Consider the following 12,894-nt stretch of genomic DNA (forward strand, 5'->3'; position numbering starts at 1 on the left):
AACAACAGCATTTATATTATTTGGCCTTTTGAGGGAGGTTGAACATTAATGGAATAGAATATAAAAAAAGCTGATAAAGCGGAAAAAGTTATCTTTACAAAATGCGCTTTGACAATGTCAAGGAGTAAAATAAGCTGAAGTTTTGTAGTTAGCCCGAAGAAAACCTGTTCCTGCATGAAAAGCAGCTCTGATTCCTTTCTCCTAACTGGAAGAGATGCATATCCCTGTGAACCAGTTTTTTTAACCAGGAGCGATTCCCACTCACTTCTGATACTTTATTGACACGAGTTCCTATTCCAATATATGTCTAATTCAAGCTTAGCCGCGTGATAGCTCTTCATTAGCCAAAAGGTCCTAGTGATATTTTGATTGACGTGTTGTTTAGGATCCTGAGGTTTTTTAACACCTTTTCTCTAGCTTAACTGGCGAAGATATTCTAGGAATTTGCACTTCAATTCCAAATTCTTTGATGTGCCGCCAGATGCCGTGCAAAAATATTACCGCTTGCGGCTCAGGTCTAAGCGAATTCGTGCAGCCTTCAACTTCCAATAGCTTGCTGAACCCGTGGGAGCACTTCCTTCCGGTTATAAGTTTATTTGGGCAGATGCACCCATATGTATAAGACTAACGATTCATTTCGATATCTTGTGAAAACAAGAAAGCTGCTGAGCGGAGCAACAACAGCAAACTTTTTCCCCTATCTGTGAATTGCTCCTTGTTCACAAAATGATCGCTTTGGTATTGTTGGAGGTAGTCGGCCTGACACTTGCAGGTTGTTTCAACGTGTTGGAAGGTAAAACATTCGACTTGTAGTTTTTTTTTTGTTAGTCAGCCACACCGCAACTCACAGTTCAGACTCACTCAAGACCATGACAATCAGTTTGCTTTGGTTCATAAAGGGAATTGTATTTAGCTCAACATATCTTCATACATACCGTACACGAAATACCACAGGGAGCCCACACAATCTGTTTGTGTAGCCGATTGTTATTTTACAGTAAATGTACCGGATTTACCGTTTGCTCCACCTATAGCGATATATCGCTAACTATGTATATAAATCAATGATAAATAAACGTTGAATTACCTTACCTGTTGTAAGGAATGCGTAGCAAGATTCATACGTGCCAGCCAGAAACCGTCCCGCTGATTGCCTTTTTTTTATTGGATGTCGTTAACCAAATGGTTAAATAATAACTGATGAAGAAGACTTGGTAATCGTTTGTTGTTTAACGACATCCAATCAAAAAGAGGCAATCAGCGGGACGGTTTCTGGCTGGCACGTATGAATCTTGCCACGCATTCCTGCCGCTCGAATACTGTGGGATCTTAATTTTCTTCGACGGCTAGCTCCGGGCTGTTTGGATGGATTTTCGATGGGAAGGTACGAGGAGAAACTTGAATCTTTCTTCCTTTTTACTACGGAGTTTGAAAGCGGAGCAATGCGATTTTGGGGAAAAAAATTGCTCCGGCACTGGAGCCCTTTCAAAACATGGATTCCACCCTTGTCCTTCTATTATAAGGAACAGTCAACGGCGAATTCAAACTCCTTCAAAATCGCTCAAAAAACCGCTTTTGAGGTAAAACGACGACTTTATACCACAGGTAAGGTAATTCAACGTTTATTTATCTGTGATTTATATACATAGTTAGCGATATATCGCTATAGGTGAAGCAAACGGTAAATCCAGTACATTTACTATAAAATAACAATCGGCTACACAAACAGATTGTGTGGGCTCCCTGTGGAAATACTTCAGGATTTAGCGTAGAGGAGCATTCGTACAGCTGTGAGATAACGTTACATTACCTATACTTCACAGTTAACTGACTGAGTTAACCTCTTTGGATACAAGGAGATGGCTTGGAATAAAAATGGTTAGAGGCGGTCGGTGTTCAAATTAAGCTAAGGGACACGACGTCACTCAAGAGAAGTGGAATTTAGAAAATCCTCAACAGGGATGGGAATAGTCGTTTTAAAAAAGCATGGATAATTTAAAAATTGGAATTAATTGAATATGGATGCGTCGAAACCCGTCCCCATACCTTTTTTGATCTTAAAAGCGAAGACCTTGAAATTCAGAAATTCTCTAAATGCATTGCTCCTATACTATTATAACAAGTGTACTCGCACACGTTTAATTTTTTATCGTGTCTCGCCTATCCCGCCTAGCTAGCCTGCGAATACAGCCCGGGGGGGGGGGGAGGGGGTACTAGGGTTAATTTTTGCCTGGCATGTGCCGCTGGCCTGTCAGGGCCCCTACCCCATTATAGTCTATTCTGTGGGTAATTATAGACCCATCTTAGTCACTTTTGGACAAATATGTAATTTTTGCGATCCCAACTTAGTCACTTTCTATTTTTATGAATTGACCCATTTTTTTAGTTTGAATGAAGAACACTTTCCTTTTCATCTGCACTACAAACATTCTGGTACGTTTGCTAAGCGTAAATATGAAGAACTGTCTTACCCAAAAAATCTGTGTGACCCAATTCTAGTAACTCTATTGAAAATGCGACCCCATTATAGTAAATCCAGTCGTGAAAATGCGACCCCTTCCAGCGGCACATCCCCATTAGCCTCTGAAAGAGAAGCACCCCCCCCCGGAATACAGTCGTCTCTCCTCCCATCTCTCCGCTAAGCAGGGACTCTCCTGGAAAATTTCCTTAGCAGCGAGGAGCGAGGATGGACGGCTGTATTCGCAGGCTACCCCTAATACACGAAATTTCTTTTATTCAGGAGAAAGAAAGAAAAACCTACCGAGTTTTATTACGTCAAACAAAATTTTCTCCTTATAAGTTGTTGATTTGATAAGACGATGAACAATTCGGGAATCCTGCCCAAAACATTATCTGATACCGAAAAAGGAAATTGATTTACCGGCCTAATTATTATAATTTTGATATAATCGATTTTTTAGGTGTTGGTAACAGTCTGTCAACGCATCCAAAAAGGACGACGTTTGCAGGGAAGAACAGCAAAATTTAAACCGTTTCCCACGGCCTGCGAGTAGCAAAGAAAAAAAAAATTAAATAACAACAACAATAAAATAACAGCAGAAGCAGCAACAGTAGCAACAGCAAAAATAAAACAGACAACAAAACAATGCATTAGAGCAAATCTTCCCTTTTGGCCCCGTTTTCTGCCAATTAGCTATAGCACGAAAATGGCTAAAAATGATACCTTCGTGTCCATATAAAGCGGGATTTTAGAAAAATAAGATAAAAACAAACAACACAAAACAAATCAAAACATTACGGACACATCAGTGTTTACATGCAGACTAAATCAAATATTTTTACGAGAAAAAGTTGTTTAATTTCTTAGCAGTAACTGTCACAGCTTCATCTTAAGGAAATCGCAAGATCATTTGTCATAGTCTCAGACTAAAACTAACCTTTAAGTATATTTCTCTTGAAATGCAACAATGGAATCCTTTACTTTACTTTCCGTCTGGCGCTTTTAGTTTGCGACTCAGTTTATCTTTTTTCTTAGTCCCTCGAGCGAAACGCGCGAGACACGCAAATGACAACGCGCGTGACTGAAAGCGCGAGACGGGAGAGGCACGCCTTTGAAAGGTCATTCGCTGTTTATGGTCAGGTTTTCAGGGGTAAGATATACTCCATGTGTATTATGACATCAACGTCCTGAAGTGAGACCAAAATCCGAAATTTACACCCCTAACCAGGACGAAAATTATATGAGAGTTTGTGTTTCGAGACACAAATAAGTGTCCGATGTCCGTATTAACCGGTGTCCGGATTAATTTTAGAGAAGATATATGAACATTTTGGAAGGACAAACAAAACTGTCCGTTATATAAGGTCGGGTGTAGGACTTTTCAAAAGTTGCTGGAGATTTTCCAAAAATTTTTTTGTAATTTCTCAAAAAAGGTGCTCAAAAGTTGCTTTTTTGTAACGAAAGTTGCTCGAAACGTGACAAACTCTTTCTTTGATCTGATGCTAAAATATGCAAATTGTACAGCAAAAGTAAGATTTCTAAGCATTTTTTTGCAATTTGGAGGCGTAACCAGCGTTGCTGAATAACTTTGTCCTCAATTATAACCCAAAAATGTAATGAGCCAATACAATTGTTGAATGACCTTCTTCAGCCGAGACACTAAAAGTCAGTCGAGTGCACGTGTGAATCTTCGTCCACCAGTTGGAATTTCCGTAAAAACCGCTAACCTAGCAGCCCGGCTACTGTTATCTTGCGCCCACGATCTGCTCCAGGGGAAAGGATTTGGCACCTTTTTTACAGGAAATTTATAAATTGTCTACTAAAACATTGCGAAAAGCTACCCCGTTGTCTCAGAATTAGAAGATAACTAAAGAAATTGCTCAGAATGCGAAAAGGTTGCTCCAAATACGAGAAGTTGCCAAAAAGTTGCCGAGCCGGCTTGTGGAAAGCCCTACCCGAGTCGGGTGTCGTGCATTAAGCGGGTGTCTCCGTAGAGCGGGAATCCACTGTACCATTTTGGGGAAAATCCACTGCGAATTTCGCTATTCACTTACCACTCTTTGGAGTTTAAATTTGCACCTATCCTAGAAGGTTAGCCAGCCATAATTCCTTGCGAAAGAAAAACGATAATGTTGGGAACAAAACTAACTGTAAAGAATAATGTCAGCTGTTTTCTCACTCTAGGCTTTTCATTTATTTTATTTCTCTAGGGACCTCAATATGGCTTTCGGAAGAGTTTACTGTTTATGCCAATCAAAAGTTGACGTTGTCATGCCAACCAAGGGATATCCCCTCGAGCTTTGTTCACTGGTACAAGACAAATAGGTCCAATGACCAAGACCATTACATCTCTAAGGGGACCTCTTACACCATCACCAAGGCAACCGAGGATGACGCTGGTATTTATGTCTGTTCTGGGGACGAATACGGATTCTATGACATTAGAAAATGCATGATGGTGAACGTAGTAGGTAGGTAGGTTACCTTCTAAAGATAACCTGTGCTCACTATTATTGTTTGTCATGAAAATAGTTCGCCAAGTTTTGCAAGAATATTTAGGAAAGGTTGACCAGCTCAAGGTAGCTCTTTCATGTACCCTGTTCTAAGTGTGCCCTGTCCATCTCCTAGCACACCTTTACATGACGGAAAAAAGGTGATTTTGCAAAGTTAGGTAGGGTTCTTATCCTCATATTATTGCACATAGCATAATTATATTAAATCAAGACGTTTTTCCTAACAGTGCCTGGTGACCCATCTTGCGCCCAAGGATGGAGGCGGCACAAGAATGCCTGTTACATGTACTCCCCAAAGTATTTTAACGAAATATGGTCCGAAGCCAATAAGTATTGTAACGGCTGTCATGCACAGCTGGCGCAGTTGCCTGATAACTCTGATGATTTACGCTTCTTAAGTACCCTTCTCAAACACAGAAACAAGAAAGAGTCTAGATTTTGGATTGCACCGCCAAGAGACACTCGTGAGGGCTACCAGAAATCAAGCTGTCCCCTATTCGACAATAAAAAGCTCGGCTCAACGACAACTGCAAACTGTGCGAGTAAACTTCCTTTTATATGTCAGCGAGGTAAGGCTGATAAATGCAAATAAAACTGAACTCGTATTTTTTTTCAGTGGCAAAGACGCTTTCAACAATTAACAGTCATTGAATTCGGCTTTCGTATCATCTGAAGCCGAATTCAGAAATGGTGTCGAGTGAAATTAGGGAATAATTTCATGCGCATTTTGTCCAAATCCTAATAATTTCCCGAGGTTTTTTACCCATTAATATCATGGGTCATGAATTACGTTGACTTCGAAATCGTGGATTTTTGACATGTTTATCCTGGTTTTATTGTATCGATCTAGAACGTTACTCCCTCAAAAGTTTCAGCAGAGCATTCGGCCTACGTTCCGAATTTTCAGAATTTTTGGACAAAATACCTGTTAGAATCCTTCTTGATGTGCTCTTTCGTGCGTTTACGTTTTCTAATTAAAGCGTCTTTTAATGCCCCGACAACTTCATTCATAACATTTTAAAAGTTCGTCTACACTTTGGCACTGGGACGTCCGGAAGGTTGCCATTGCAATTTTCTAATTTCACATGTAAAATTATGAATTAATGCTGAAATTCGCCCCCAAATTAAAGAGTACTTCGATCGCCACCCATGATAGTATAATAATAATTTATCCCATGTCTAAAGCTTATTATTATTATTATTATTATTATTATTATTATTATTATTATTATTATTATTATTATCTCTTTTATCACAGTCTTTGCTGGTGTTCTTTTTGTGCATCAGCCGGGCGCAAACCATGCACCTAGAGCGTCAGTCACTCAAGTCAATCATTCTGTTCATACACTGAGCACCTTTCTGAGGATTCGCGCAGATCCCAGCATGCAGATCTTTTGAATCTCTGTCATAGTAGCTCTCTCTGATACTTTCTTGATGTTTTCTACCATACCCTTCTTCACTGTACCAAGCGCACCAACAACCACAGGGATCACTACTATTTTCATATGCCACATTCTCTGTATTTCTAGTTCTAGGTCTTTGTACTTGCTTTTTTTTTCAGTTTCCTTCAGTGCGATGTTTCTATCTGATGAAACAGTCATATCAATCAGTTTGCAGGTGGAATTCACTGAATCTTTGATGGTGATGTTGCTATCTTTATTGTGCATCACAGTCTCTGGCTCGTGTTCGTACCATTTGTCTGTAATCTCTATATCATGATCTTTAAAGATGCTCCAATGGAGATATGCTGCAGCATTATTGTGCCTGGAGATGTACTCTATTTTGGCTAATACTTCACATCCAGATACAATATGGTCCACTGTCTCTTCATGTTGCGAACACATTCTGCATTTGCTCTCCACTTGCTGGCCACATATTACTTTCTGGTAGTTTCTGGTGTTTATTGCCTGTTCTTGAGCTGTTACAAGTAGTCCCTCTGTTTCTCCTTTCAAATTACTTGACAACCATTTGTTGGTGGTGATTTTGTCTACAAGAGGCTTCTCTAGGATCTTTCGGTACTGGCCATGCATGCAATGCTTTGTTTTTCCACTTTTCTTGTTTCATTGACTTCATCTTGGACTTAAACCCGTGTTTCAGGGTTTTAGCATTTTCAGAGGCAGATTTATGTTCTCTGTTCTCAATCTCTGGCATTGTTACCTCCCTTTTGAATTTAGTAACATTCTTGGATATTGAATTTTTGATCTTTAGATCTTTCATGTTCAAGCACCTGCTTTGGATATTGCCCTTCTTTGTGCTTCAGATAGTGATCAAGCACTATTGTTGCTGTTTTGAATGCTGTTTCTACGTCAATCAGGCCCCTACCTCCGTCTTTATTATTATTATTATTATTATTATTATTATTATTATTTATGAGGAAGTTCTTAAAGATTTCCGTTCTAATCAAGAGGATAAACTGCAACACCACCTAACATCTCAAGGTTCTTCTTCTCAAATATTATCAAATATTCATTGTCATCTGTAAATTTGATTTGGTCAGAGGCCCAGTCTCATCTACCCAGCAACATTTACAATTTTGCGATCCGCTACATCAACGACTCCCCCCCTAAACGTAAGAATATGGCAAGATGGGGATTATCACAAAGTCCTGATAGCCCCTTTTCATGCCTTAATCCTGAATCACTCCATGTTGTCGCTGGTTGTCAACAGTACCTTGATCTCTCTACCTGGAGACACGACTCAATTCTTAACTTCATTGCCAAGTCACTTCAACCCGTAATTAATGTTCACTCTTCACTCTATGCCGATGTTAATGGTTTTCTGAATCAGTCAATAATAACTGGTGAAAATCATCGTCCAGATCATCGTCTTCCTAATCCAGTCCAAAGTGCCTGTATGTTCTAGAATTAACAGCTGGTTTCGAGTCTAACCTTAATAACAATGCAATGCGTAAAAAAGTAAAAATATCTGAACTTGATCAAAGAAATTAGTAGAAATTACAGAAATGGGAAATTTGTAAATCTCTCCATGAGCTCCCTTGGCGTTTTCTCCGACGAATGCTCCATGCCATGTTCTTAGACATGATGAATGACATTGGCATTGATAAAAAAAAGCAACTTTATGTAATCAAAAAAATGATAAATGTGGCCATCAGTATAGCAGCATATTACATCTTTTGTTGTAGAAATAGGAATTGGGATAGCCCAGACTTAATGCAATTTTGATTTTCTTTCCTTTTCTTTCCTTTTTTTCTTTTTTCTTTTTGAATAATTCAATCTCAAGTAACATTTTGTAAATTTGCTCTACGTAGCGAGATTTACAATTGTACATTCAAAACACAAATAAAGTTTCCATAATTATTATTATTGTTATTATTATTATTATTATTATTATTATTATTATTATTATTATTATTATCATTTTTATTGTCACTAAATTTTTTTAAAACGGATTTGCTTAGATTGGAAGCCAAAATGACGATTCACTTGTTGGTGTTCAATTCAACTAAAATTTGTCTTCTCGGAGTTGTAAACACTGTTTTTGTTTTCTGCTTCGCACAGTATTACCAAGTGTTCCAAAGGATGTTATCATCGAACACACTACCTCCTCCTCAGTTCAAGTTGGGTGGTCTGTGCCTACATTAAGCTCCACTGAAAAACCTTTAGTATACAACGTGGAACTAACGACATCTTATGGAAGTGTTATTTCACGGAGATCCACCAAACAGCGGTCTCTGGTGTTTCCCAATCTTCAATCAAACACGCGCTATCGAATACGTGTTCAGGCTGAGAACAGCGCGGGCAATGGGTCGAGTTCTCATTTTGCATCATTGAAGACGAAGGACAGTAAGTACAAGGGCAGTAATAATGATGATGATGATGATGATGATGATGATGATGATTTTGATAACTGATGATGGTAGAGACTTTTGTTCTTGGGCCATCGTAGTTTGATAAAAAATATAACACAAACAGCGGTGATAAACATTGTGAGTTTTCACATTTTTATTAGCTTGACGTTTCGTATGTTATATTCAACATACATTTTCAAAAGTGATCTTAAGTGACCGTTAAAGAAAACGACGAGATGATGATGATGATATTGATTATGGCGGTAGAAACGGTAATGATGATGATGATGGTTATGGCGGTAGTAACGATGAGTAATAAACATAAAGATGGTAGAAGTACGTTGCGATTCAAATGATGATAATTAGAATAGAAAATGTTCACTTACTGAGATCAATTTTTACCCCAGTCAACTTGTAATTCGCTCGCACTATGTTGATTAATTTCCCCATTCTAAAACTGCCGCCGCCAAAAAGTATAAGAAAGTTAAAGTGATCAACGCTTTTTTCGTTCAGGTCCTCCGGTCATTGTCTCTTCTCCACCAAACGGCAAGGTGAAAGCAGGCCGCTCAATAACACTGAAGTACAACCACCAAGATATTGATTGGTACAAGGAAGGAAGTGCTGAGAGTTTAGGGAATAAATCTAGTTTAACCATTCGTAATGCTTCTGCAAAAGATGAAGGAACTTACCAATGTGCCGTGAAAAATGGACCCAAGACCTCTCGGAAAGTCATCGTCATTGGTAGGTTTTTTTTTTTTCTTCTAATCACAATTTGTGATATTTTTCAAAAAGAAAATTAAGTATAGTAGTGCTACCTCGCCAAGTTGGATTTGGTGCCTAATTTGAAACCAGGTTTTATCGAATTATCTGACTGTTTGTGACGGAAGAAGTTAGGTAATGTCCGGCTTTATCTGCTTTGGCCGGACTTAAGTTAAAGACAATTTCGAGTTAACAAGTTCGATCGAAAGGAAAGGCGAGGGCTCTACTCGGTATATCTAGCACAACTCTCGATTCTTGAGATTTTGATCAGCTTTTTTTCTGTTCGCATTCCTTCTAATGTCTAGAACCACCAGTAATCACTGGTATAACCGGATTTGTCCTAAACCAGCCACCAAAGAAAGAACTCAAAAAGCAAGGAAAAGGAGACGTTCTCCTACTTTGCGAGACGTCAAACAGACACCCACTAAAGTACGTATGGAAAAAAGATGGAACGCCGCTGACCAGCCAAGAAGAGACACTGAAGATTTCATTGAAAGACGATTCAGTCACGGGGGAGTACGAATGTCATGTATCAAATAGGGCTGGCACTGCATGGAAATCTCTTGTCGTCTCTCCTATGTTAAACCCAGGTTAGCTTTTATAGATACATTTTGTTTGCGAATATGAGGTGAGTGAACCTGAGAAAATAAAGGCGAAGGCGTTTCCGTTTGAAAGCAATTCACTGACCAGATACCAGAGGCCTTTAGCCCGGGAGGGGGGGGGGGGGGGGGGAGAGGATACTCTCCATATGAAAGGAGTGGGGATGCTCGTCGTCTCGCTTAGGGGTATAAATTTCGGATTTTGGTCTCACTTAGGGTGTTCTGAGCAAAACGCTATCATATTTAGCCGTGAGGGTCTCGTTTAGGGTTGCACGCGAAAATATATTTTGTCTGTGTTTTAACATGGTCTCTTTTAGGAGTCCAAAGAAGCTTCGACCCCGTGCAGATCGGTCTCCTTTAGGGGTTTAATTCATAATTTCCGACGAGCATCCCCACAAAAAAAGCTTGAACCACGACCAGATCGGTCTCCTTTAGGGGTTTAATTCAAATTTTCCGACGAGCATCCCCACCCCAGTTTTCATATGCGGAGTCCCCTCCCCCCCGGGGGCCTTTAGAAGCAGGCTTTTATGGTTGACACGGCAAACGCCAAACTTGAGGGTATCAAGTGCCCACAAGAAGCAGCCATTTGCCTTAAACGAGGAGCTTAAAACTCCCAGCTGCTTCTTATTGGTTAGGGTAAGCGTTGGGGGATCTTCCCGGGGGCGGACTCCGCATATGAAAACTGGGGTGGGGATGCTCGTCGGAAAATTTGAATTAAACCCCTAAAGGAGACCGATCTGGTCGTGGTTCAAGCTTTTTTTTCGACCCCTAAAAGAGACCATGTTTAAACACTGACAATATATTATATATTTTTATATTTGTTGGCGTGCAACGCTAAACGAGACCTTCAGTGCTAAATATTATGGCGTTTTGCCCAGAACACCCTAAGTGAGACCAAAATCCGAAATTTACAACCCTAAGCTAGACGACGAGCATCCCCACCCCTTTCATATGGGGAAATCCCCCCCCCCCCCCCCGCGGGGGGATCTTCCGTACACGAGTAGCCACTTTAACGGTGATAATGCTGAAATTTTTATTCGAGGTAGACCTATCTTTAACTGAAATGGCTTTGCGTTGGTTACGTGCTTCAAGATATTTGGCTGATTGAATGATTGATTGATTGTTTGATTATACCAACTTCAATCCGGTGCGTTTTTTTTTCTCAGCAGACGAACCAGATTTTTCACCCCGTCGTAAAAATTCCACGTTGGCACACTTCATAGTGATTACAGTTTTGTCCATTCTTCTCGCGGTCTGCTGTTTCCTTGGAGCTGCATTCAAAAGCAGAATCATATGTTTCAGGTCGAATAACACTGGAAAACTGACAACTCACAGCTCTTCCTCGGAGGCAACGGCCATCGAGCTAGCGGGTCCAAGCAGAGAGGACGACTCTCCGCGTCTTTTGCAATCCTCCCCTTCCGATGTATCGCAGGATCACGACGACGTTTTCCCATATGAAGTTGCCCGAGCACAGATAGAGTCCAGAGGTCCTTACATGAGCCTTGGTCCCGTTGCGACACAACAGACACAAGCAAACAAACCAGACTACTTGAACATTTCACCAAGCAACCGAAACGACAGCGCTGCTAACTGTATGTACGCTCCTTTGAAGTATACACAGGACGCCAATGACAAGAAAATACGCCCCTATGCTAACCTGGACGTTGCAGGCGCTAATGCTGGTAAATGAAACTGGTAAATACTTCTCGTCTGTTAGAGGACATGGGGGACTAATTATAGTCTATTTGAGCGAGGGGTATTGTCATTAATAAGGAACTTACTTTACTACGAGGGCGATGGCAACTCGAATATGAAAGATTCATGTACTGAACGTTCATCAAGCTTTTTTGTAAATTTTCTTGTTGTCCCTGCGCAACAACGAAGTGTGATGTCTAAATTTCTAGTTCTTCTGCGGAGAAGTTAAGCATAGACGAGGTCATTTCTTGCATACCAGCTCTAGCTTCTTTACTGAACGAGTTGAAGTCAGTGAAGTAATCACCAAATAGTTTGGACAGGAAACCCGGAGACCAGGGAACCGTTCAATGGCCTTCCCGTTGTCGATCACAAGGTCCCTATTTACAACAAGAAAACCCTGGCGAAAGTCGTCTTCTAAACGAATTAGTCTTGTTGATGTTGTTGTTGTTATCACACAGCTAAACCTTATTATAGTTCGTTTTCAGTAGTTGTTTACCATTTACTTGGGTAAACCGGTTGGTTCACGGTTCGGGCAAATCAGGGTGAACAAAATTCAGGACTGGCAATTTCGCCCCGGAATCGCGTTTTCTTTTTGTACAAATCAACGACAACAACATAAGCTTTATTTCAATGACTATAATTATGTAGTTACAGTATTGCAAAAGCTTTAACATAAAGTTTCAATTTATAACAATGATATAATGCAATGCAATGATTAGGCTACAGTCAATCAAGTGTCATCAGCATGATTTGATAACAAATTAGTACGTAAATCATTACATAATGAGACAAATTTCAACAAATGTGAATTTACGGAAAAATTCTGTGAATTCATCAATTTAATTATTAATTCTGTGTAAGATAGCTGATTAAAGTCGACAAAATTTTGTTGGATTTGATTGTAGAATTTCTCCCTTGGGATTGAATATTTTGGACAATGGAAGAGAAAATGAAATTCGTCTTCAATTATACCAGAGTTACAAATTATATCTTCCAGTTTCAGTGATTCATGAGTTTCTGCTTACTTATACGAATTTTCAATACAGTCTTTCCTATTGG

General features: G+C 39.8%; 1 protein-coding gene across 1 annotated transcript; it reads left to right on the forward strand.

The window, feature by feature from the left end:
• The first annotated feature begins 654 nt into the window (after positions 1 to 654).
• Positions 655 to 12,118, forward strand: LOC140921709 (uncharacterized). The gene is made up of 7 exons (XM_073371720.1): positions 655 to 793; positions 4,672 to 4,932; positions 5,202 to 5,543; positions 8,493 to 8,777; positions 9,296 to 9,523; positions 9,847 to 10,131; positions 11,307 to 12,118. Exons 1-7 carry the CDS (start codon positions 727 to 729, stop codon positions 11,828 to 11,830), a joined length of 1,992 nt encoding a protein of 663 aa, XP_073227821.1. The 5' UTR covers positions 655 to 726; the 3' UTR covers positions 11,831 to 12,118.
• The last annotated feature ends 776 nt before the right edge of the window (positions 12,119 to 12,894 follow it).

Source organism: Porites lutea, chromosome 12 (genome assembly GCF_958299795.1).
Source record: "Porites lutea chromosome 12, jaPorLute2.1, whole genome shotgun sequence".
NCBI classification, from domain to species: domain Eukaryota; kingdom Metazoa; phylum Cnidaria; class Anthozoa; order Scleractinia; family Poritidae; genus Porites; species Porites lutea.

Coding starts and splice junctions, on each gene's coding strand:
- LOC140921709 (XM_073371720.1), top strand. CDS start 727: ATGATCGCTTTGGTATTGTTGGAGGTAGTCGGCCTGACACTTGCAGGT. Junction 4,933..5,201: donor CATGATGGTGAACGTAGTAG/GTAGGTAGGTTA, acceptor TTTTCCTAACAG/TGCCTGGTGACCCATCTTGC. Junction 5,544..8,492: donor TCCTTTTATATGTCAGCGAG/GTAAGGCTGATA, acceptor TGCTTCGCACAG/TATTACCAAGTGTTCCAAAG.